Below are 25,477 nucleotides of genomic sequence, written 5' to 3' on the forward strand. Positions count from 1 at the left end.
GCGGAGTCACAGCCAGGGGGCGGGGCCGAGCCCCGGGGGCGGGGCCCGCGGCGCGCGACCCCGGCAGGTGGAGCTTGCGCGAGGCGGGCCCGGCGCAGGAAGGGCGGGGAGCGTCCGGGCGCCGTCGTCGCGTGACGCGTTTTCAAATCTTTAACCGCCGCGGCTCACGCGTCGGAGCTTCGGCCCCTTCCTGCTGGGAGGCTCGGCGCCGGAACCGGCCCCTCACGGCGGCGCCGCGGCCTGGGCCCGGAGACCCTGCAGCTTTGTGTTCGCGGCTGTCACCGGCGGCACCCGGTGCGGACCCAGCATGTAGGTGCCTGGTGGCTGCCATGAACCTGGAGACCATGAGGATCCACAGCAAGGCGCCCCTCCCGGGTACGGAGCCCCTCCCCCGCCGCGGTCCCTTTAATCCTTTCCTGCTCTGCCGGCTCCACGGTGGATTCCCGGGAGTCGCCCGTGCGGGGGCCTCGGCCGCAGTGACACTTGTGGCTTCTCGGTGGCGTCCTGAAGGCGTTCGGTCTCCGTGAGGGGACAGCGCGGGCCGGGCCCCTCGTGCCCTCCGGGCCGCAGCTGCGACCCCGCAGTCCCGGGGCTGCAAGCTTGAGACAATGCGCGGGTCCCCGACGGCCGAGGCGCCCGCTCCACTCATAATTAAAGCTCGTGTGTGTGTGCGTGTGTGTGTGTGTGAAAGAGAGAGAAACACGCCGTGTTGTTTCCTATTTCAATTGCATCGTATCGATTAAAATAAAAATTCATGATAAAAAGTTTTCCTGAGAGAGATGCATACATGAGTGTCTATTAACCAGGTAATAAGATGCAGGTTGCGTTTGAAAAGTGTATAGAAGTTGCTTGATTCTCATCTCCTTTTCTTTTAAAATAAGGAGATGAATGGCGATGTCCTTTGTGGGCCTGAGTTCCAAATATGTAAGCAAAGTGCATGAATTCGATTATTTAGTTCTTTGTAATGCTAGCCAAAACCATGAAACCATAATTTGAGCCCTCAGTAACCCTTGAGAATTGGGTTCTTTATTTTAGATACTTTTTTTCTTCTTCTTGCCTAGGTAAATAAGCTGTTAAATTCTGAAACCCCAGTGTTGAGTTTTCACAGCGCTGCTGACATGAGTATCATGAAGCTACATCCTGAGAAAGTGAGCCTTCCAGAAAGACTGTCGAGTTCCCTGCCTTCATACAGAAGCAGGAACAAAAAAAGACTCCCTGCCTTCATAGAGAAGCAGGAACAAGCCAGTGGTGGTGGCGCACACCTACAATCCCAGCCGAGGCAGAGGCGGGCGGATCTCTGGGAGTTCAAGGCCAGCCTGGTCTTCGAGAGCTAGTTCCGGGACAGGCGCCAAGGCTACAGAGAAACCCTGTCTCGAAAAACCAAAAAAAAAAAAAAAAAAAAGTAGGAACAAATAATGACTTCATCCTGGCGGGTCAGTTCTTGGTCTCCAGTATAGAATTTGTAGAAAGCATACCAAGGCAGTTGGCTTTCACCCTATGGAGTAATATTTAGGAACACATTTAGGTTCTAGTTACTTAAGTTGATATAACTAATAATTTTTCCTTTCTGTTAAATTTTGGTCTGCATAAAGCATTACCTGATTTCTTAATCACAGGTGGCATCCAAGACAAAAATGAAAAGAACAGGCTGTCCTTGAAATCCCTGAAAACTGATAATAGACTGGAAAAATCCAAATATAAGCCTCTCTGTGGAAAAATATTTTACCTTGACTTGCCTTCTCTCACCGTATGTGAAAAACTACAAAAAGACATAAAGGATCTTGGTGGGGTAAGTGAAAACTGCACACTCCCAAAAAAGTAAAAAAATAAAAATTATATTAGCACTTTATGAAATCATTAAAGAATTTCATTTTGGAATATTATAGCCATTTAATGAATAGCAGCCTAAAACTATGAATTGTTTATTAGTGAATCATTTAGGAACCGGGAGTACGCCCAGTGGTTTAGCACGTGTGCAGGATTTTCTGTGCTCAAGTCCCAACACCACAGGACAAAGAAAACAATTTTTAGGCTTTTGGAACCTGACAAAATGTTCATATTTCTGTGATAACTGGTTAAGTATGAAGGAAAAAAGAGGGCTTGGTCCTGGTGACCTGCCTTCCAAATATATCTATGACTTTTGTAATATTGTGTGCGTGCATGAGAGAGAGAGAGAGAAAGAGAGAGAGAGAGAGAGAGAGAGAGAGAGAGCGCGAGAGCTCCTGTGTCAACAGAAGCCCATCATTGGGGGAACAGCAGTTTTGGAGTTGTAGTTAAACTGTCTTCCCTGTTACATATATTACTCAGATGATCAGAAAACTTAGACAAAAATCTAAAAGATTTCACATGTGTAATATTAATATTACCTAAATACTAGCAGATGAGCTTATTATGATTTTTACTGTTCCAAAAGTTTCTCCTGGCTTGGAATTTTGAGTTTCTGAAAGTTTGCCTGTTTCCAGTCTAGAATTCAAAAGAGTAGTTCCCAGATGTCTTAGAATTTTTGTTAATGTGATATTTTACTTACCTGCCCTTGAAATTTTTCTACTTTTCTTTGCAGGGGATAAATAGAATTTTACTTTGAATATGAAAAAATTTCATATTCACTTTTTGAATAAGTTTTATTTTTGCTATCTTGTCAATTACATTCATATACAAACTGCAGCATAACCGGTTACCCCCTATTTATTACCTTCATTATTATTATTACATTCATATACAAGCTGCAGCATAACTGGTCACCCCTATTTATTACCTTCATTGTCCTTCCACGCTTGCTCTCCAGCTCCCCTGAACTCCCTACTTTTCTACTACTCATTTTGTTGACTCATTATCACATATTTATGGTAGCGTTTATCATAATGGCCCATATGGCTGCACGTATAGAGGTCTTGGTCGATAGACATGCCACCATTGACTGGTCTGTCAAAGGTATGGTATATGTACTTAGTACCTTAGGTATGTGTAAACATATCTGTTTTTAAACTTAAGTGCTGTCTGGGAATCTCATTCCCAGAGTAACGTGGTACACCACCATTCTTTTTAATTATTGGTGGCTAACTTCATACTTTCTCAGATATGTTGCCCAGTCTTTAACTGTAGGTCTAAATCACTGATGTTTCGGTTTGTGTTTTTAGCAGTAGATGGCTTCAGACGATGGTATGTCCATAAGCCTAGTGTGGGAAACATTTAAAAAAGCTGACCACTGCTTCTTTCTCCCCCATCCTCACAGCGCTTCCTAAGCTATGTTCAAGAAACAAATTTTGAATTGCTTCTGCAATAGATAGTAGTTAAGGACGGTTTTGATTTTTTATGTTATCAGATTTTACTGTCATGGTTTCTAGTATCTCAGTGTACATAATTAAAAGTGTAAGATTTATACTTCCGGGGCAACGGAGTTACCATGATCACAAAGGTGATTTTCGCAAGATGAGGCTTCTCCGTGGCACTCCAGATGTATGGACACCTGTGATTTCCTCAAATGCTGAAAACTCTGCTGCAAATTTGTGCTATTGGAGATCACAGCTGTACTCTCCCCCTAGAGAAAAAGTACTGGGCCAGTGAGGTAGCTTGCATGCAAGGGCATTTGCAATAACCCATGTGATCTTTGGGACCCATATGGTAAAAACAGAGAGCCAAGTTCCATACTTCACTAATTTTCTTATTGGGAAGAAGTACTTAGTTGTGGTCTTTAGAATTTCTTTTCTTTAATTCAGTGATGTTGATTCAATTCCTAGATCCAAACTAATTTTGTCAAATAAAATGTTATGTTTTTCCCCAATTTTTAGTTTAATATAGCCCTTCTGTCCTTTTTATTATTTACTGTTGCTTCAGATCACCCCAAAAGTGTCACTGTTTAATTGACTAGTTCTGTTTTTTTCTAGTCTTAATAAAAACATGTTATTTATTATCCTGTTGATTTACACAGAACTGTATAGCAGTCAATTTTCGCACATATCAAACTTTGTTTCATAGTGTTAAGAAAAGTAGCTAAAGCAAAGCCACGTAAGGACATAGAGCCAGGTTTGTTAAGTGAGACCAATTTAAAGAAAAAGAACAAATGATAGGCCTATTTCTAAATAGTTTAGACTAGAATAAAACATTTGGAGAAAGGTAAGTATAAGGGTAGTTGGATTCATGAATCTGGGAGAGCGGGACCTAAAAATGAGGTGAACTGAAGTTTCATGAAGTAGCCAACTTTATTCAGAGCACCAGGCAATTTATACTCTGAAGATTAAGTGAAAGAGACTATTATTGGCTCGGGACACCCCAAGACCAAGTTCTCAGCACAAAGATTTATTTGCCCCAGAAGGACAAAGGGCAGGGAATTAGAGGCAAAGACAAGAGATAGAGGGCAAAGGGGAAGGGGTATTTTTAGGGTTAGAAAGGATGATAAAGGACTACCTCAGGATAGAGGAGAAAGACGTGGCCCATAGGAAAATAGAAGTACAAGGGGAAACCCTGTGTTAGGATGGGCATATTGATTAGGGTAACCAAACGGGGCTTTTGATTGCTGGACTTAAGTACTTGGATAGCTGGACCTTAGCAGTAAACCTTAGGAGGAGGAGGTAGCCAAATGGAAATAGACATTGATGGCTAGCTTTAGGAATGTAATGTAATGGTTTAGCAAAGCAGAGGGAATACAGGAGAAGGGCAAAGCCTGCCAGAGTCATGTTTGCCATGCGTGGGCTGGCCAGGTTCTTCATTAATAAGAATCACAAGGACATGCCAAACATGGCAAAAACCATGTACCAGTCTCAGTACCCCCTCAGGACTCAGAATAGATGTCTATGGCAGGCAAGGATCTGAGGGTAAAAAAAAATAAAAAAAAATTAAAAATAAAAGAACCTCTGCATGCTCTTTATTTTGTGTGCGGGGTGGGGAGTGAAGTGAAGGGACACAGAGCAGAAGAAGAAGTAGCAAGGAAAAGAGGAAAAGAAGAATAAGGGCTGATCTCCACGAGGTTTTTGGTTTTTACAGACATAGTTAGAAAACTCCATAGGCGAAGACAATGATAATATGCACATCAAAATCAGATAAAGCGCAGGTAGAAACTGACAAAGCAGTAGTACTCCAGTAGAGGTGACCCTACCCAGGAAAGAGCCAGCATTCAAGGGGAAATACCTGACAGCAGAAACCGTTAGATAAAGTTACTAAGCACCCCAGAATCCTGAATTCACTCATTCTCCTCATCCAATCTCTTTTGTGATAATCAGCTTTGGGGACACCCAGATTTGTTTGTTAGCGAAGGTGGAGCGTGCTGCCTTCCTGCTTAGTGCTTGTCTTCTATAGACATTTATATGTGGTCTGTTAGCAGGTAATTTTGAGGGATTGACTCTGTAAACTTGACTGTTAGAACAAAGACTGAATGTTTTCGCTCTAAGGCCTCCTGGTGTGGGGGAGTGGAGCAAGGTTATTCCACTGCCCTGCAGAGGTTACACTGCTGAGGTATTCTGGGAATGAATCCCATTTTGAAGGGAAGAATCTGGCTTCACAAGGTTTTTGCAGATGTGACAGTGACTTTCCCAAAAGACAAGTGTTCCCACAGCTCTGCAAAACGGGTACCCTATAAGGTGTACAATTGTGGCTCTGTCTTTATGAATCTGTCAGCTGTACATTTACTGTATAGTCTTTGGGTTCCAACATCTACCCGGCTTTTGTTTAATAAATACAGCATGTATGTATCTCTCTGGGCAACGAATAGTATATTTTTTTGCAGACATGAGTATTTTTTTTTTTTTCGAGACAGGGTTTCTCTGTGGCTTTGGAGCCTGTCCTGGAACTAGCTCTGTAGACCAGGCTGGTCTCGAACTCACAGAAATCCGCCTGCCTCTGCCTCCCAAGTGCTGGGATTAAAGGCATGCGCCACCATCGCCCGGCATGACTGACATGAATACTTTATTGTTTTAGTCCAAACACTTTCAAAATGGAAACTCAAAAAGAATACTTTCCGCCTGAAACAATTAAACTAGATTCTACCAGAATATAATGTTTAACACATTACAAAATAAAGATGGTAATCCATTGTCTTCTATACCTACTAAAGCCAAGATGGTAAAGCCAATTTGGTTGCAGTAGTGTCATAAGGATAGAATATTACCATAAAAATAAAATAAAAGCCGGGCGGTTGTGGCGCATGCCTTTAATCCCAGCACTCGGGAGGCAGAGGCAGGCGGATCTCTGAGTTCGAGGCCAGCCTGGTCTGTAGAGCTAGTTCCAGGACAGGCTCCAAAACCACAGAGAAACCCTGTCTCGAAAAACCAAAAAAAAAAAAAAAAGGGATAGAATATTACCATAAAAGTAAAATAAAATCAGCAAATAACAGTAATGGTAGATGAGTAATGTTTTAATTTGTCACTGAAAGGGGGACAAAATATTGAAAATCCACAGTTCTGCAGGTGAAGTCACCATGTAAACTTCTCTGTGTGATGTGTTCATGTCTCATCTAGATGAAGCTGAATGGCTCTGAGCGCCACTTCTCTCTATTAACCTTAACATCTCTCATCTCTTAGTGGTGTAACCGTTTCTGTGGGTTACAAGGCAATGTCCTGGATTGGAAATATATATGCTTGTGTCCATGTGTTTCTATGTGTGTGTAACTATTTACACACACATACAATAGGAAGAGGGAAATAAGAACGAAAGATAAGTACACTTGGGGGAAAACCACTGATAATAAAGCCACTTATTTCAAAGTATTTTGAATAAAGGCTTCAAAACTCCAAAGTATTTTTTTAGTACAAACTTCAAGTACTATACTTTATAAAGTCTAAAACTATTTCAAACAAAAAACCTTAGCCTTCTAAAATTAAAACTACAAAAATTTGTGTCTACAAAATATATACAATGGTGCAAGACGTTTCCTCGAAAATGGGAGACCTCATTTAAAGGGGAAAGAGACAATAAATTTTACCCATATTGCCCAGCTGACAAAAACAAAATAGTTTAATAGCTAGCAAACAGTCACATAGTTCAGAACCGACTGGCTACCATGTCAAGTGTGTGTTTGTGTTCACTAAGGTAGGATGGAGAAGTCTTCCATGTTAACTAATAAGCAGCTTTGAGTGGTCACACTTGTTTACTCCGCTTCTTTCTTGAAACATCAGAAATGTGATACATACTTATTATTCCAACCATAATACTGGATAATCTTTGTCATTCTTGTGGTTTACTGGAACCTGCTATAAAGACAGTAAATTGAGTAGTTAGCTAAAATGTACATCAAGTTTGACTTTTCCAAGTATTAAGTGCTAACATTTTATAGTTCATATTTGAGCTAAATGTCAACAAGATTTACTCAACTGACTTCCTCTCCCTTCAAACACATGAGAGTCCCCCCCACATAGAACATAGATGATGTTAACTGAAGAAAAGATAAATAGGCATTCATTTTACTGATTTTAAAGATACTACAATTTTTACACATCAATGATTTTCTTCAGTGTTTTGCAGCCAGTTGGCTTTGCAGCACAGTGACTGATAACCACACTGCACAGAATCACAGCAAGACTGGGATGATGTGTTGTAGAAGGCACCATCATGGTTATGACAGTACCAGAAATCCAATACAGGAAACAGTTTTCATTGTCCACAGCTTAAAGAAAGAAAAGAGGAGGAGTGTGTTGAGCAGCCAGCCATCCCTGTACTTAAGAGGACAAGTTGGAAACTCTTATGCTACAGAGCCACTAAATCTGGCCTAGTATTTGAGACCACAGTATTTGAAGTTCTCGTTTTTGTTATTTCATTTATAACTAAATATTTTCCTACTGGAATATTTGCAGTCTTGTTAAGGTTTGTGAGTGCACATGCTGGCCACAGCAAGCAGATAAAATACCCTCATCATTTTACAAACTATTCTCTACTGAAAAAGAAGTTGAAAGATATTTTTCCTGTTATCTCTTGGTGCAGATGTCAATGTTAATGACTTCAAAATACCCGATAGTGCATTCTGTTGAGTATATAACAAGTTATTGTTGGTTTGTGTTGGGGGACAAGAAAAAAAAGCAAGATTCTGCAGTTGCACAAATTGCATTATTTGTGTTTCTAGCATCGATAGCAGAAGCAGTTAACACTTAAACAAAATGTGCAGCAGAGGATTTTTTTAAACTCAAATGACCTGAATTTAATAGGCATGTCCTTTAAAGTTAATTTTGTTATAGACAGTTTAAGATATGGTCATTTCTCAGTCCTTAATTCTTCAAGTGGAGATTTATGAATTAATAATATGAATCCTGTTGTAAAATTGGGGAATAATGTCCATTTAAATTTAACTAATGACCAAAAGATGCTTTTCACATCAAAGAAAGGATCAGAAAGGCTGTGTCACATTTCAAAAGCCAAAACCTTAACAAGAATGCAAATGCAATGGGATAGGTACCACTACCAAAACTTTGCCAACAGTGGAACTTCAACGACGCTGTCCTGTGAAGCAGCCTTCCATTTGCCCAGTTCCTCTCCAGAACCAAGTTTCTGTGCCATGCCACTTCGTGGAGGTCGTCTTCTTCATCACGGCCATGCATCATTTCACCACTCGTAATTCCACGTGGGCCACCAGGAGGGCCTCGAGCTTTGCACCTGATAATCCCTACGGTCGTCACCTCCACCCCTGGTTTCTTGCTCTCTGGCAGCTCTCATTTTCTTCTCTTCCACATTTAAGCGTACTTCTCCTCGAAACATAATTGGTTTTGCTATTAAGATTCTCTGAACTGTTCGGTGTCGTCAAAAAACCACAAAACCAAAATTTGGAAGTTTTCCCCTAACATCCTTGGTATTAATGCAAAGTTCCACAACATTTCCAAAACTCATAAGAAGAAATTCTTTTACATCAATATCATGAGGCAAGTTACCAATGAAAAGCTGATGACTATCTAGATAATGGATTATTCTCCAATTGTCAGAATCATTCTGTTCCTTATCTCTGCCTGTTCTCCGTCCTTTGAGGGGGGTGGCGACGAGCAGTTCACTCTCGAGGAACCCATTGTGGCTGAGATTGCATTTCTGGTTTAGCGTCAACCCTTGGCTTTGGCAGGTTTGGTTTTTTTTTTTAATTTATTTATTTATTATGTATACAGCATTCCTTTTATATATACCTGCAGGCCAGAAGAGAGCACCAGGCTTCCTTACAGATGGTTGTGAGCCACCATGTGGTTGCTGGGAATTGAACTCAGGACCTTTGGAAGAGCAGGCAATGCTCTTAACCTCTGAGCCATCTCTCCAGCCCGGCTTTGGCAGTTCTTGAGGGAGAGAAGCGGGTTTGGAAGGAAGAGGAGTGGTAGAGAATATTTTACAAATGATTAGTGCTTGCTCAGTAGATATTGCTTGCTAAGCCTACATGAAGCTCTGGGGTTGGTCCCTGTCATTACATAAAATGCAAACTGTGGTACTGACCAGTCATCAGAACATTAAGGGTGGGATGGGGAGGGGGCTAAGGACTGGAGAATCAGTCATTTAAGGTCATCCTAGACTATATGAGATCTGTTTTGAAGAAAAATTGTATATCGTATATCTGATAAGTGATTTATGTACAGAATTTATGAAGACCTACATTTCAACAGAAGGATAATCCAGTGGGTTAAGGGGCCTGTAGAGGTGGCTTAGCAGTTAAAACTCAGGGGACCTGGGTTCAGTTTCCAGGGTCCACATGGCAACTCACTATCATCTATACATAGTTCTACGTGATGTGACACTCTCTTCTGGCCTCAGGCACCAGGCATACATACAGATACATATATAAAAGCAAACCCTCATACACATAAAAATAAATAATGGGTGAAGGGCCTAAATAGGCACTCATAAAAGATCTATTAGTAACCCCACAGTATCCTAATCATCAGGTAAATTAGCTGCTGGTAAAGACCAGAAAATACAGTGTTAGTGGGAATGTAAATTGAGACAACAGCTGCACGAACAGTTTGGATGGTTTCAGGGTGGAAAAGGGGGTTTTAAGCAGTTTACTTTAGGGTATATATCTGAAAGAATTGAAAGTAGGGTATCAAAGATGTGGACATCTGCAAGCTGAGCCAGCCATGGATAGCAGCATTCCTCCATGGTCTCTGCTTCAGTTACTTCAAGCTCCTGCCCTGGCTTCTCCTAGATCAAGTGGTTCTCAACAGCTAGGTCGAGACCCCCAAGACCATTGGAAAACACAGATATATACATTATGATTCATAACAGCAAAACTACAGTTATGAAGTGCCAACAAGAATAATTGTGTGGTTGGGGTCACCACGACATAAGGCACTGCACTAGGTGGTGGGCTGTTACCTGGAAGTATAAGCTGAGATAAACCCTTTGTTTTAACACAGCAACAGAGTAAAGTAGGACAAGGAGGCACTACTCCATGAACTCCATGTTCATCCCAGCACTCGGGAGGCAGAGGCCATCCTGGACTACAAGAGCTAGTTCCAGAACAGGTGCCAACATTACAGAGAAACCCTGTCTCGAAAAACCAAAACCAAAAAGAAACCATTGTGAACACTAGCAGAGCAGTGGCCTCATAATTTCATCATGATCAGTTGCTTCATGCTCCCGCTGTCATACCTTTTCTGCTGTGTTGAATTGATTATATTTCCTCAAATCCTGAGTCAGAATAAACTTTTTAAAGTCGCTTTTGTGAGGTATTTTGTTAGAGTCAATGAGAAAATAACAATACAGTGACTGACTGATCATCCCATCTTAATTCTCTTCCTTTTGTATAGCCAGAGCAGCAGCACTGGCTCTTGATCCTATCTTTACGACTTCATTTGATTTTCAAAGCATTTGTCCAAAGACCATAGAGCAGTGATTCTCAACCTTCCTAATGCTGTCATAGTGATGATGTAAAGCATCATAAAGATGGAGATTGCCTTTGACTTGTCACACTTAACATAGTGGAACTAAGCACCTTTAATCCAGCACTCAGGAGGCAGAGGTAGATGGATCTCTGAGTTCAAGACTAGCTGGTTTACAGAGAGAGTTCCAAGACAGCCAAGGCTACACAGAGAAACCTCATCTCTAAAAACAAGAAAGAGAGAGGGAGAAAAAGTTGAACTAGTGTATATGTATACTTATATCTTTCCTGCCTTTATACAAGGCTTATATTTTCTGGAATAAATAAATAAATACTTTATTAGCTGGTCAGTGAAAATGAATATTGCCTGGGAGAAAAGATAACAGTTTGCATTTCCCTAAGGTTGCTCCTCTCAGCAGCCAATTCTGAGTTAATATAGCTTAAATTAACATCACAAACTTCACTTCATTTTTTTAGCCTCTTAAAACATGTTTACACAGTGTGTGTAAGTTTGTATGTGTGTGTGTGTGTGTGTGTAAGTGTGCACATCTAAGATGTTCAGTCGTAGATGGAAATCAGAGGAGAACCTTACAGGAGTTTGTTTTATCCTTCTGCAATGTTTTTCCAGTTGATTAAACTCTGATCAGGCTTGGCAACATGTGCCAACCCCTTGAGGCCTCTTGCTGACAGACCTTGTTATTGCCTTTTGTGATATGATTCCTGAAGAAGTTAGATTAGATAGAGGTTGTACAAGGTCTTCTTACTGAGTATTAGTTGTTTCTGCTTAGTTCTCAGTCTTCCATGGCAGTTGTGTTTATATGGCATGCATTTTAATAGTACTACTAGTGTTAGTAGACTTAGTTTAATTCTTCCTGAGTGATGAGTGGTCTTTAATAACATTGACTTTGGTACATGTGATTCTACAAAGCATGTTGGGCATTTCCTTTTAACAATTTTATGCTTATACAATATTTTTTTCTATGTTTAAGCCTTAGAAAATGTTTTGTTTTGGTTTTTTTTGTCTTTGTTTTTTGGTTTTTCGAGACAGGGTTTCTCTGTGGTTTTGGAGCCTGTCCTGGAACTAGCTCTTGTAGACCAGGCTGGTCTCGAACTCACAAAGATCCACCTACATCTGCCTCCCAAGTGCTGGGATTAAAGGCGTGCGCCACCACCACCCAGCCTTAGAAAGTGTTTTAAACTTAATGATTTAGAACTGAGATTACCAGCTGGTAAAATTAAGTAAAATTTAAAATTCAATAGTCTGGTTATAATAATGCTTGGTAGCTAGTTTGTACAATGTTTTTACATGATACAGGCAAAGAACAGTTCACCTCAGTAGAAAACTTTGTTGGTATAACTCCAGCAAGTCACTTCAGTTTTCATCTCCAAAATACATAGAGAAGTACCCTGGGAGTACATGGACTACATTATTAGGATAAAGTACTTAAGAATAGTATTTCGCACATGAAAACTACTGGCTTGAAAAAATATAGCTCGAAAAGTACCAATTTATAAGATACAAATTGCATCAAATTGTAATTTGTGTAATTTTTAAATAGCTTTGGAGTTTTTATTAAAAGTACTTTGTTTTCTTCTAGCGAGTTGAGGAATTTCTCAGCAAAGATATCAGTTATCTTGTTTCAAATAAAAAGGAAGCAAAGTATGCACAAACATTGGGTCGAATTTCTCCGGTACCGAGTCCAGAATCTGCTTATACTGCGGAAACCACCTCACCTCATCCCAGCCATGATGGGAGTTCCTTTAAGTCTCCAGACAGAGTAAGTGTGTTATTCATGCTTAGAGACAAGATCTCACTGTGTAACTCTCTCAGGCTGGTCTGGGCTCTCTACATAGCCCAAACTAACCTCAAAATTGTCAGCCCTCCTGCTTCTACCTCTCTGGACTTTGAATAGCAGGCTTATAGCACATAGATGGAGCAGTTATAAAGCTGAAGCTCCACGGTTTCCTCACTGTGCTTAACGTTGGCTGTCTTTTTTTTAATGATACAGTGTGCTCAAGTCGTACCCTGATTCCTTCCATACAAACATACATACATATATACATACATACATACATACATACATACACACTTTTACTTTAGAAGGTAGCTTTGTTTTTGGAATAATTTACAAAAAAAGTTAATAGCCAGTCACTCTTTTGAAGAAATTTGAAAGTAGAGAAAAACAAACTGACCAGTTCCAGCTTACTGCCTATTTCACACAGTTTACAAGTTAGGCATAATTTTACACATCCAAGAGCTTGGTGAAAAATCAAAACAGTATTTCGTGGCAAGTAGAAAATGTGTGTGTAATTACTGTATAAATGTTAGTGCTGCTTTCATGCTTTAGGTAGAATTTTAGTCTGTGGCAAAGATCATGTGACATATAAGGCCTACAAAGGTATTCTGCTTGACCCTTGCATAAACGAAATTATTAATCCATGCTAAAAAATTACTGGCAATACTCTCCTGTCAAGTCATTGCCATTAAGGCGGAAGACAAAAGGAAGGAAAACTAATTGACTTAAATATTTAGAGAGTGAGAAATAAAACACTTAATGTATCTAAATTGTTAGATTGACATATAATTAAGTTGCTGTTTAAAACATACCTTCCTTATCTGTTGGAGCCATATGAAAAGCAGTTTAAATATAGAGCAAAAAGAAATCACTTGAGAAAAGGAGAAGGATGCAGGCTGATTCATAAAAATTGACCCTCTTGGGTCTCATCAGTTTCTTTTTTTGTTCTTGATGTTTTGTTGTTGTTTTCTCTGCTGGGGGGGGAAGAGGGAAAAAATATTTTTTAAAACATCTGTGTTGCCAAGAGAATGATGAAGTCACCTTTGACCATAAATTTGCTGTGTTCTTAGCTGTTGAGACTTTATATAAACCGAATTTATCTACTTTATTGATTTCCCCTTTCTATCCCTTTCTCCGATGAAGTATTGTATATCTTTATGCTTGCTTTTTCGGTCTTCTTATAGGTGTGTCTGAGCAGAGGAAAGTTATTAGCTGAAAAAGCTGTCAAGGATCATGTGAGTATCAACTTGAAATTGACACTGTGTGGGCTGCAGCTAGAGCTTATTTGGGACGGTGATGGTCTAGCACACATGAGCTCCTTGGCTGTTCATAAGCCAGGCATGGCAAACAGCATATGCCTGTGCTCACAGCATTAGGGAACTAGAGAATGAGACGTTCAAGAGCGCCTCAGATACTTAAGAAGTTCAAAACCAGCCAGGACAGGAGACAAGAAGGGGAAAAAAAATCTGTGCTAAACTCTCTTTTTGCTTGTTTGGTCTTCTTTTAGGCGTGTCTGATTTTTCTGCAACAGATTCTTATGTAGTTTAGGCTGGCCTCAAATTTGCTTAAAGCTTGACTTCCAAGTGTTGACATTATAGATATTATTTAAAATGTATCTGTGGGCAAGTTAGATGTTTCAGTGGGAAAACAGCTTACTGCCAAGATTAGGACCCAAATGGTGGCAGGAAAGAACTGACTCAAAGAAATTGTCCTCTGATTTCCAAGTGTGCGCTGATATGTGTGCACACACACAAAGACGTGAACATATGGAGGATAAGTAAATGTAATAAAAAGTATTTAACTTGGGGCTGGCAGTGAAGTTGGTAAAAATGCCTGCCATGAAAGCCTAAAGACCTAAATTTGGATGCCCAGAATCCATAAAAAGTAAAAAGCCAGGCATGGCAGCAGGTGCTTTGAATCCCCAAACTTGGAGTATTTTGGGGGTGGGGGTGGAGCAAGTGAGTCCCTAAAGCTTATTGACTATCCTAGCTGAATTAGTGACTTTCAGGTTCAGCAAGTGACTTTAAAAGATTAAAAGTGGAGAGTGATTGGAAAAAGACACCTAGCATTAACCTTGGCCTTTGCTTGCACACAGACATGTACGCCCCACATACACGCAGAATTTATAATTAAAATTGCAGATATTCTGAAGTAGTCTTTAATTTTTAATGAGAAAAGCTTAAATTAAGGCATCATCTCATTCTAGCTGAAGCAGAAGCTGCTTTCCTGGAGAAACACTCCCATCTTGTGGCCTTCAGAAATATTACTGAAAAACCAAAGTTTGCCTTAGACTACACAGTAATTGTTAAGCCAGGCATAATGGGCATACCTTTATTCCTAGCACTTTGAGGAGGAAGAGGCAGGTGGAATTCTGATTTCCAGGCAAGCCAGGCCTACAAAGTGAGACCTTGTCTCAAACAAAACATAGGCATATTTTAATTGGGATTGATTTAAGAATGCCAAAATAGAAAACAAATCCTCATTATTTTAGTAATTCTTTGGTTTTCGAGACAGGGTTTCTCTGTAGTTTTGGAGCCTGTCCTGGAACTAGCTCTCGTAGACCAGGTTGGCCTCGAACTCACAGATACCTGCCTGCCTCTGCCTCCGGAGTGCTGTGATTAAAGGCATCCCCGACCACCGCCCAGCACTTTTGTAATTCTTGATTGACACTATAAACTCTTCAGTGGCATTAGCATTGGTATGTCTTTTTTACAATAATAATTTTTTAGATAAACGGGGTTTTTTGTTTTTTTTTTTTTTACAGGATTTTATTCCTGCTAATAGTATACTATCAAATGCCTTATCATGGGGAGTAAAGATTCTTCATATTGATGGTAAGGATCTTTTTATAATATTTGTCTGTCCCTTAGTTCTTAATTTTACGTAGAAAATTTTTGACATTAGGGGGTACCTCTGATGGTAAACCCTTAACGTAAGTTTACTACCACTTAAGATGTCATTGTAAATTTACTAACCTTCAGTCCTTCTCTCAACAGACATTAGATACTACATTGACCAGAAGAAGAAAGAGTTGTGTGCTCTCAAGAAATCAAGTACTTCTGTGAGGGATGCGGTATGTTCTTTTCTTTGTTTTTAAAGTACTGTTAAAAGTAATAGCTTGGTTTTTTTTATGTATATATCTAATAAGTCAAAAAGACTTTGTCAGAATATTTTACAGGTAAGCCTATGTAATGTTTGTCGTTGAAGCTTCCATTCATGAAGTGAAAATTGTTTCTGGGGTAAGGACGCACAGTTTTCTCATCCTTTTTTCATTCTTTTGTTGCTACTGTTTTTTTTTTTTCTAATAAACCAGAAGCAAGCTTTATTCTAGGAAAATAAAAAATTAAAAAAATAAATCTCCACAAAAAACTTACCAGCTAGCTGAGATCACAGCCAGAGATGGACTTGTAAGGCTGTGGCAAAGACTGGTTTCTGAACTCCTCCTTTTATAGCAAGCATTAGGCAATAACAAAAGAATTTTTGCAATCTCAAGGTAAAACTCGGATACAAATTGCCCTTCTTTTTATTTATTTATTTATTTAAGATTTCTGCCTCCTCCTCACCACCGCCTCTAATTTCCCTCCCCCGATCAAGTCCTCTTCCCTCGTCAGCCCAAAGAGCAATCAGGGTTCCCTGACCTGTGGGAAGTCCAAGGACCACCCACCTCCATCCAGGTCTAGTAAGGTGAGCATCCAAACTGCCTAGGCTCCCACAAAGCCGGTATGTGCAGTAGTATCAAAAACCCATTGCCATTGTTCTTGAGTTCTCAGTAGTCCTCATTGTCCGCTATGTTCAGCGAGTCCGGTTTTATCCCAGGCTTTTTCAGACCCAGGCCAGCTGGCCTTGGTGAGTTCCCAATAGAACCTCCCCGTTGTCTCAGTGTGTGGGTGCACCCCTCGCGGTCCCGAGTTCCATGCTCGTACTCTCTCTCCTTCTGCTCCTGATTTGGAACTTGAGATTTCAGTTCGATGCTCCAATGTGGGTCTCTGTCTCCGTCTCCTTTCATCGCCTGATGAAGGTTAATATTCAGGAGGATGCCTATGTTTTTCTTTGGGTTCACCTTCTTAGAAGAAAGTATGGAATATATACATTAGAGTACTACTCAGCAGTGAAAAACAATGACTTCTTGAATTTTGCATGCAGATGGACAGAAATAGAAAACACTATCCTGAGTGAAGTAAGTCAGACCCAAAAAGAGGAACATGGGATGTTCTCACTCATATTTGGTTTCTAGCCATAAATAAAGGACATTGAGCCTATAATTCGTTGCTACTGTTTTTTAAAGAGATACTTTTGTTTAATCTCCAGGAAAACATTTTAAATTAACTTATTACATAAGAAAATCCAAATATTATTTCATTTACTATAGGTGGTAGTATATCAAAATCTTGTGTGGACTAGCCAGTTAGTCTCGGTGTAACGTATTTGTTGATGGCTTTATAAAAAGTGATGGAGATAGAGTAGTTTTGTAATTTGGGCCAGTAGGCGTCTTATACTTTCTACAACTCCAATAACATTAAGGACTTGTATCTGGGGTTCCGTTGGTTTTGGTTTTCCTGTGTTTTTCCACCTCTTGCAATTGGAAATGGCTACTCAATATCTTTGTATTGACTGGCATTCCACTTTGTCGTTTGCATTCTGGTATTGAGTCCACCCAGTAAATTTTGTATCATGAGTACTGTATTTTTCAGTTGTATTGTTTCTGTTTGGCATGTGTGTGCAAACATTGATGTATCAGCTAAGTTTTGACTAAGGTACTGCCAGTGTTGTGAATTTTCCATATCTATCACAATAGTTAGACAAAGCTGATTTTGTTTTTGCTGTTGCTATTTTTGTTATTATTGTTTGTTTTTCTCTAGACAGAGTCTCACTATGTAGATCAGACTGGCCTCAGACTCACAAAGACCCACCTACCTTTGCCTCTCAAGTGCTGTGATTAAAGGTGTGTGCCCCTGTGCCTGGCATTACTGTTGTTTTAACAGATACAGCCATCCAGTTTTTGTTCAGACTGTGAATTCTCTCTTACTTTTGTAATTACCAGGTCATTTTAAATCTGTTACGTTTTCAAAGACTTGCATGCATTGTAAGGGTTGTCTTATATACATACTACATATGGGTTAGTCTGAGGTTTGAGCAGTGATTTGAATCTTAGTTCCATTTCCAAAGCCCTTTCTGTCCTGTACTTTGGATTTATTGATAACATGTGCAAAGTTGAGTTCTGCCCGTCGCATGTGTAGATTTATACAAGGAGTTGGGGATTCCTCTCTCCAGCCTGTTCCTTGAAGCCTCTATTTAAAGATCCCTTCCCCAGCTCTTCTAGTAAGAAACTGGGAATTTCCCATACTACCCACACTACTGTGCATACTACATTTATACCTGGAATGCACCCTTATGACAAACTGGAAGGAAAAAGGAAAAAAATCCTGAGGCATCTTTGGGCTCCTGGGGCCTCTTTGGTTATTTCTCTAGTGAGAAAGATGGAGCTAGGTTACTTTTTTTTTTATATTGATTATTATTGAGCTCTACATTTTTCTCTGTTCCCCTTCCTGCCTCTCCCCTCCCCTTCAACCATCTTCCAAGGTCCCCATGCTCCCAATTTACTCAGGAGATCTTGTCTTTTTCTACTGCCCATGTAGATTAGATCTATTTAGATCTATATATGTCTCTCTTAGGTCCTCATTGTTGTCTAGGTTCTCTGGGGTTGTGATTTGTAGGCTGGTTTTCTTTGCTTTATGTTTAAAAACCACTTCTGAGTGAGTATATGTGATAATTGTCTTTCTGTATCTGGGTTACCTTACTCAGAACGATGTTTTCTAGCTCCATCCACTTGCCTGCAAAATTCAAGATGTGGTTATTTTTTTCTGCTGTGTAGTACTCCATTGTGTAAATGTACCACATTTTCCTTATCCATTCTTCCATTGAGGGGCATTTAGGTTGTTTCCAGGTTCTGGCTATGACAAACAATGCTACTATGAACGTAGTTGAGCACATGTCCTTGTGACACGATTGAGCATCCTTTGGATATATACCCAAAAGTTGTATTACTGGGTCGTGAGGAAGGTTGTTTTCTAATTTTCTGAGAAATCACCACACTGACATCCAAAGGGGTTGTACCAGCTTGCACTCCCACCAGCAATGCAGAAGTGTTCCCTTTACCACACATCCTCTCCAGCATAAGCTGTCATCAGTGTATGTAATCTTGGCCATTCTTACAGGTGTAAGGTGGAATCTCAGAGTTGTTTTGATTTACATTTCTCTGGACTAAGGATGTTGAACATTTCCTTTAGTATCTTTCAGACATTATAGATTCCTCTGAGAGTTCTCTCTTTAGGTCTGTACTCCATTTTTATTATTTGATTATTTGATCTTTTGATGACCAATTTCTTGAATTCTTTATATATTTTAGCGATCAGACCTCTGTCTGATGTGTGGTTAGTGAAGATCTTTTCCCATTTTGTAGGCTGTCGTTTTGTCTTGTTGACTGTATCCTTTGTTTACAGAAGCTTTTCAGTTTCAGGAGGTTCCATTTATTAATTGTTTCTCTCAGTGTCTGTGCTGCTAGGGTTATATTTAGGAAGTGGTCTTCTGTGCCAATGCATTCAAGTGTACTTCCCACTTTCTCTTCTATAAGGTTCAGTGTGGCTGGCTTTATGTTGAGGTCTTTGATCCATTTGGACTTGAGTTTTGTGCATGGTTGATAGATATGTCTCTATTTTCATTCTTCTACATGTTGATATCCAGTTATGCCAGCACCATTTGTTAAATATGCTTTTTTTTCCCATTTGATATTTTTTACTTCTTTGTCAAAAATCAGGTGTTTGAAGGTGTGTGGATTAATTAATATCCGGGTCTTTGATTCTGTTCCATTGGTCCTCCTGTCTGTTTTTATGTCAATACCAGGCTGTTTTGTACAGACTGTAGCTCTGTAGTAGAGTTTGAAGCTAGAGATTGTGATGCCTTCAGAAGTTCTTTTATTGTACAGCATTGTTTTAGCTATACAGAATTTTTTTGGGGGGTGTTTGTTTTTTTTTTTTTTGTTGTTTTTGTTTTTTGCTTTTCCATATGAAGTTGAGTATCTTTCTTTCGAGGTTGGTGAAGAATTTTGCTGGGATTTTGATAGGCATCGCATTGAATCTGTAGATTGCTTTTGGTAAGAAGCCATTTTTACTATGTTAATTCTACCTACCCAAGAGCATGGGAGATCTTTCCATTTTCTGGTGTCTTCTACAGTTTCTTTCTCCAAAGATTTAAAGTTCTTGTCGTATAAGTCTTCTACTTGTTTGGTTAAAGATACTATGAGATAGATATTTTATGCTATTTATAGGGCTGCTGGGTTTTTGGCTAGGTATTGTTTAAATCTGGTTTTATCCTTCTATGGTGATTAAAAGTTTTGCTGAGTATAGTAGTCTGGTCTCTTAATGTCTGCATAACACTTGACCATTACTTTCTGGCTTTCATTGTCTCCAATGAAAAGTCAGGTGTAATTCTGATAGGTCTACCTTTATATGTTACTTGGTCTTTTTACTTTGCAGCTCTTAATATTCTTTCTTTACTCTCTATGTTTAGTGTTTTGATTATTATGTTGGTGAGGGGATATTATTATTATTATTATCATCCGGTCTGGTGTTCTGTAAGCTTCTTCTATCTTCATAGGCATATCTTTCTTTAGGTTGGGAAAGTTTTCTTCAAATATATTTTCTGTGCTTTTAAGTTGAACTTCTTCTATACCTATTATTCCTAGATTTGGCCTTTTCATGGTGTCCCATATTTCATGGATATTTTGAGTTTTCTCATGATTTCTGTTTCTAGAATTCCCTCTGCTTGTGTTTTCTTTATTGTCTCTTTTTCAGTTTTCAAGTCTTGAATAATTTCTTTCGTATGTTTGATTGCTTTTTCTTGGTTTCCTTTAAAGGATTTGCTAATGCCTTACAAGTTTTTGTTTGTCTTTCTCTTCATTTCTTTGAGGGAATTTCTCATTTTCTCTTTAAGAGTTTCAAATATTCTCCTGAAATTATGTTTTAGGTCATTTTCTTCTGCTTCATCTATATTTGGTTGTTCAAGTCTTGCTGTTGTAGGGTCCTTAGGCTTTACTGGTGTTGTGTTGCTCTTTGTGGTGTTGCGTGTGTTCTTACCTTTTCTACTCCTCTTTTCCTGGGGCTGTCTGTGATTCTGTTGATTAATCTTCCAGGTGCCAGTGAATCCAAGATTCCGATGGTTGTTCCTCGTGGTACAGTCAGTGCCACAGTTCTAGTTACCCCTCCCCCCACTTGGTCACTCCATTTTCCTGGAGGTCACTCAGAGGTCGCTCAGTGCGCAGGAGCTTGTTCCACTCCCTTGGCGTTTGCTGTCTCTAGCCTAGGTTGTTGGCTCAGACCTGTTTCTGTAAATGTCCCTGGTCTGGATCCGTTCCTGCAGAGGCTGGGGTTGGTCCTGCAAAGGACTCTGGCTCCAGTCTACTTTCATGGATTCCCAGGCTTAGGTGCACCCAGACCCGCAGAGGACCTGGCTCAGGCTTACTCCCTCAGAGGTCCCAGACCAACGCCCAGACCCACAGAGGTCCTAGCTCAGGTGTACTCTTTCTGAGGTCTCAGACTCACACCTGAACCTGTAGAGATATTTGGTTCCTGCGTACTCCTTTGGAATTCCCACATTCACGCCCAGACCTGAAGAGGTCCTGGCTCAAGTGTGGTTTTTTGGAGCTCCTAGACTCACTCCCAGACCCACAGGGGTCCTGGCTTAGGTCTACTCCCTTGAAGGTCCCAGATTCACATCTGGACCCTCAGCGATCTCTGACTTTGGCTCACTGGCTTAGCAGTTGCTTCCCCGTACCTGTTCCAGTGTAGTTTGCTGTCTGAGGTCTGTTCTGGCCCAGGTCGCTGGTTCAGTCCAGAGTTAGTTTAGTTTTTGAGTCATTCACTCAGAAACCTTTAATGACTGGAGGTCCACATTTGACACAATCTTCACAATCTGCTTCCTGCCTAAAAATTTTATATGCCTACCTAATTGCTTATTGAATGGTGTCCAGAGTTTTGTTATAGTCAGCAGATTATAATTATTTGTTTCTCATAGCTCCAGACTGTACCCTTTTCTTCATATGTTGAAGGCTAAGACTTAACCTAGAATGCAGGGGCTGAAAATAGAGCTAGGACTGCGAGGCCCTGTGTTCAATACAAGCACCTCAGTAAAGAATGTCAAGTAGGACTGAGTTCTGTATAATGATCAAGATCTTTAGTTCTTGAATAGTGTTCAGTGTATTTGACTCAACTATGTTAAGAAGCAAGAATTTTGAAAAATAACCACCCACTTTGATATAGTATTTTTCCTATGGATTTTTTTTCTCTTGACAGTATTGAACCATTGTCTGTGCAGTTTTTGCTGTTTTTAAACCCAGTATTTTCACTGCATTTTTTTTCTCTTTTTTTAAAGGGAAAAAAAGCTGGTACTGGAATACAAAAGGCAAGAAGTAAGTATTCTGGTAACAATGTTTAATTTTCTTTTAGAGAGCAGAAAAAAAAATACATGAAGATTGAAGCTTGGGATGCTTAATTCTGTAGTAGGGCCCTTATCCCAGATACATGAAGCCCTGGAGTCAATTTCCAGTATATCCAAATATACATACTTGCAAAGATTTTCCAAGATAGTCAGTAGTTCTTTAAATGATTCATTTGAGGATTTCTTAGTAATTTTTAGGACACGAATTCTATGACAGCCTGACACCTACCACTACCCTACTCTGTGTTAGTGGTTATTTTGGGTTTTGCTTTTGTATTTTAAGATACTTGTTTTATGATGCGTGTGGGAAGGGGTTATGAGTACATTAGTACAAGTACCCAAAGAAGCCAGAAGAGGTTGTTGGGTCCCTTGGAGCTGGAGTTACAGGCAGAGATGAGTCTCACCTGGCGTAGATGCAGGAAACTGGACTCCTCTGGTCCTCTATGAGACCGTTATGTGATCTTCACTGCTGAACTCTCTCTCCAACCCCCAAATTAATATTTTCAAGAACATTTTTTTAAAACTCATTAGGGTTCCAAGAGAAACAATTATTCAAACCCATTTACTGTGATAAATATAAGACAATGCTTTGAGATAGTTTTGCAGTGTGAAAATATCAGCACCATTCAGTTTAAGAATCTTGCATGGCTGGCTATGATGGCACCTGTCTACTCCAACATTGCAGACCAAGGCTGGAGTATGAGCAGTTCCTGCCCAGCCTGGGCTACAGCGGACAGTCCGTCTTACAGACCCAGACAAAATCTCAGAATATGATAGATCTGGTGTATGGGGTGGTGGTATTGGAAAATACTATTGCCTTAGGGCTACACCTTTCTACTCTATAGATAGAGTCTGCAAGTGTCTAATGGTTTTCTCTTCTTAAGCAGGGAGACTCAGAAAGCCTTTTTTAAAGGTTGAAGATGTGAACCGGTAAGTGTCAAAGCCCAGTGTGGGGAAGGAGAGTTGGTATTACAGAGAAAATCTCATTAGACTTATTTCTATTAATATGTTTACTTCCCTTATATGATGATGATGTGTACCTAGAGCATTAATTCACTTGTATTCAACTGAATTTAGTTTCATCCTATGTAGATTCAGAGTATCTGCTCTAGACTAATCATAAAACCATCTCTTTTATTATTTTAGATAATCTCTCTGGCTAAATTCAGTATCATTAGTTTGGACAATCATTAAAAATTTCCTCTATAGTTGTGGGGGGATTATTAATACTGCTTGGAAACATAAAACCTAAATATTATGTCTACAGTAATAGCTTCCCAAACTCTTACAGTTTCTGAGATGGTCTTAATGAAATCAACAAACAGAGCTAAGTTAGATTACTTTCTCTTTGCTCTCTTACCTTTTTGGCCAAGTAATTTTTGCTCAATTACCTTTTTGTAATTCTCTTGGGTGTTCACTGAGGGGACTAAACGGTTGAAAGCTTCTTTTTAAAACTGTGTTGTGGGGCTGGAGAGATGGTTCAGTGGTTAAGAATGGTGGCAGTTCTTTCAGGTAATGTGAGTTTAACTCCTGGCGTGCTTGTTGAATGATTCATAATCACCTGTAACTCCTGTGCTGAGGGATCTGATGCCCTGTTCTGGTGTTCTTGACACCCACATACATGCATACACAAGTAAATAATAAAATCTTTACGATACATAAAATTGTAAATGTGTTATTGTGAAGAAAAAGTACAATTTTTCTTCTAGGTTTGATGGTAACCTAACATGCCTCGGGAGGATCTCATTCTAGTCCATTCTGATCAGCATAGCAAGATCCTGCCACAAAATTAAGTAATGGGTCAGATATCCTATAATCATAGACTGTACTAGAAGATTTAATAGTGTGGATAACTCTACCTTAGCATGTGGTCCTGGATTTTATAAAACAGGTTTGGGTCTAGAGAGATGACTCAGTGGTTAAGAGCACTGGCTGCTATTCCAGAGGACCAGGGTTCAATTCCCAGCACCCACAGGGCAGCTAACAATTGTCTGCAACTCCAGTCCCGGGGAGATGTGATGCATTTTGTTGGCCTACATGGACACTACATGTATATGATGCAGAGATGTACATTCAGGCAAGCACCTATACACATAAAAATAAATAAAAATTAAATAGATTAAAAAGAATGATAAAGAAGCCAGGCAGTAGTGCCACACACCTTTGATCCCAGCACTTGGGAGGCAGAGACAGGTGGATCTTTGGGTTTGAGGTCAGTCTGATCTACAGAGCTAGTTCCAGGGCAGTCAGAGCAATACAGTGAGACCCTATCTCTAAAAATAAATAAATAATGATTTTTTAAAAGTAGGCTGATCAAGCCACAGGCAGCGAGCCAATAGGCAGTGTTCCTTAATGGCTTCTACTTCAGTTTTTGCCACCAGATTCCTGCCTTGAGTTTCAGCTCTGCCTTCTCTTCATGATGGCCTGTGATTAGAACATGTAAGCAAAAAATAAACCCTTTCCTCTTCAAGTTGCTCTTGGTCATAATGTTTTATCATAGCAATAGAAACCCTAAGACAGTAATATAAAGATTTACCCAATAAATGGAAGAAGGCAAGTCATATATATAGTATGGAGTTAGTATCCAGAATACAAAAATAATCCCTACAGCCAAAAGAAAAATAAAATATACTAGAGAAATGCATATCCAAATCAGAGTGAGACTTAAAGTTAGGGTGGTTCCATATGTATCTCAGAAACATAGAAATAGCCAAAAGGTATAAGCAACCCCAGTCCATCAGCAAATGTGTGGATATGTGAGGTGTGCAAGATACAGATCTGTGTGTGTTCTGACAATAAAATGTTTTAAAGAATGAAATTCCAGCATGCCACAACATGGATTAGCCTTCCGAACATCATCCTAAGAAGTTGCATTAGTCCATGTATCTAATAAAGCATTCAGAATACTCAGATTTTAGTCACTGAGTCAGCAGAGGCCTTGAGGGAAACAGTTATTGTTCAGTGAGTAGGGTTTTCGATTTTGCAAGGTAAGCACTCGAGTGATTTCACAACCTCATGCTTGATATGACTAAACCATACAGTTTCAAATAGTATCTATCTAGAGCAGTGGTTCTCAACCTGTGGGTCACAGCAACCCTTGACCCTTTTCACCGGGGTCATCTAAACCATTGGCAAACATGAGTATTTACATTAAAATTAATAACAATAGCAAAATTACAGTTTTGAAGCAACAACAGAAATAATTCTGTGGCTGGGGTCACTAAAACATGAAAGGGCTGCATCAGTAGCAAGGTCACTGATCTAGGGTGGAGTAGTTGATTCCACAAGTTAATGCTTAATGTGGCTAAACGGTACAGTTTCAAAAGTTAAGGTGATAGGTGTTTTGGTATGTTTTAAATGATGTTTTTTCAGTGGAAGGATCTGGGAGGCAATGAGGGAGGAAAAACTGATCAGAATATTG

General features: G+C 39.8%; 1 protein-coding gene and 1 pseudogene across 5 annotated transcripts in view; one reads left to right on the forward strand and one right to left on the reverse strand.

The window, feature by feature from the left end:
- Window positions 1-111: 111 nt before the first annotated feature.
- Dbf4 (DBF4-CDC7 kinase regulatory subunit) overlaps window positions 112-25,477 on the forward strand; it is a 35,346-nt gene continuing 9,980 nt past the window's right edge. For 2 of the 5 annotated variants that reach the window (XM_075956261.1, XM_075956263.1), the window contains exons 1-8: window positions 112-375; window positions 1,617-1,789; window positions 12,367-12,546; window positions 13,749-13,799; window positions 15,329-15,398; window positions 15,561-15,637; window positions 21,991-22,027; window positions 22,941-22,986. In XM_075956261.1, the coding sequence (XP_075812376.1) occupies window positions 330-375; window positions 1,617-1,789; window positions 12,367-12,546; window positions 13,749-13,799; window positions 15,329-15,398; window positions 15,561-15,637; window positions 21,991-22,027; window positions 22,941-22,986 (680 nt within the window). In that variant the 5' untranslated portion in view covers window positions 112-329. Of the gene's footprint in view, window positions 376-1,616; window positions 1,790-12,366; window positions 12,547-13,748; window positions 13,800-15,328; window positions 15,399-15,560; window positions 15,638-21,990; window positions 22,028-22,940; window positions 22,987-24,424; window positions 24,496-25,477 lie in introns of those variants that run through there. The other 3 variants (XM_075956262.1, XM_075956264.1, XM_075956265.1) reach the window with 2 other exon arrangements.
- LOC142840030 (ras GTPase-activating protein-binding protein 2-like) lies at window positions 8,408-10,047 on the reverse strand (annotated as a pseudogene).

Source organism: Microtus pennsylvanicus, chromosome 22 (genome assembly GCF_037038515.1).
Source record: "Microtus pennsylvanicus isolate mMicPen1 chromosome 22, mMicPen1.hap1, whole genome shotgun sequence".
In the NCBI taxonomy this organism is placed as follows: Eukaryota; Metazoa; Chordata; class Mammalia; order Rodentia; family Cricetidae; genus Microtus; species Microtus pennsylvanicus.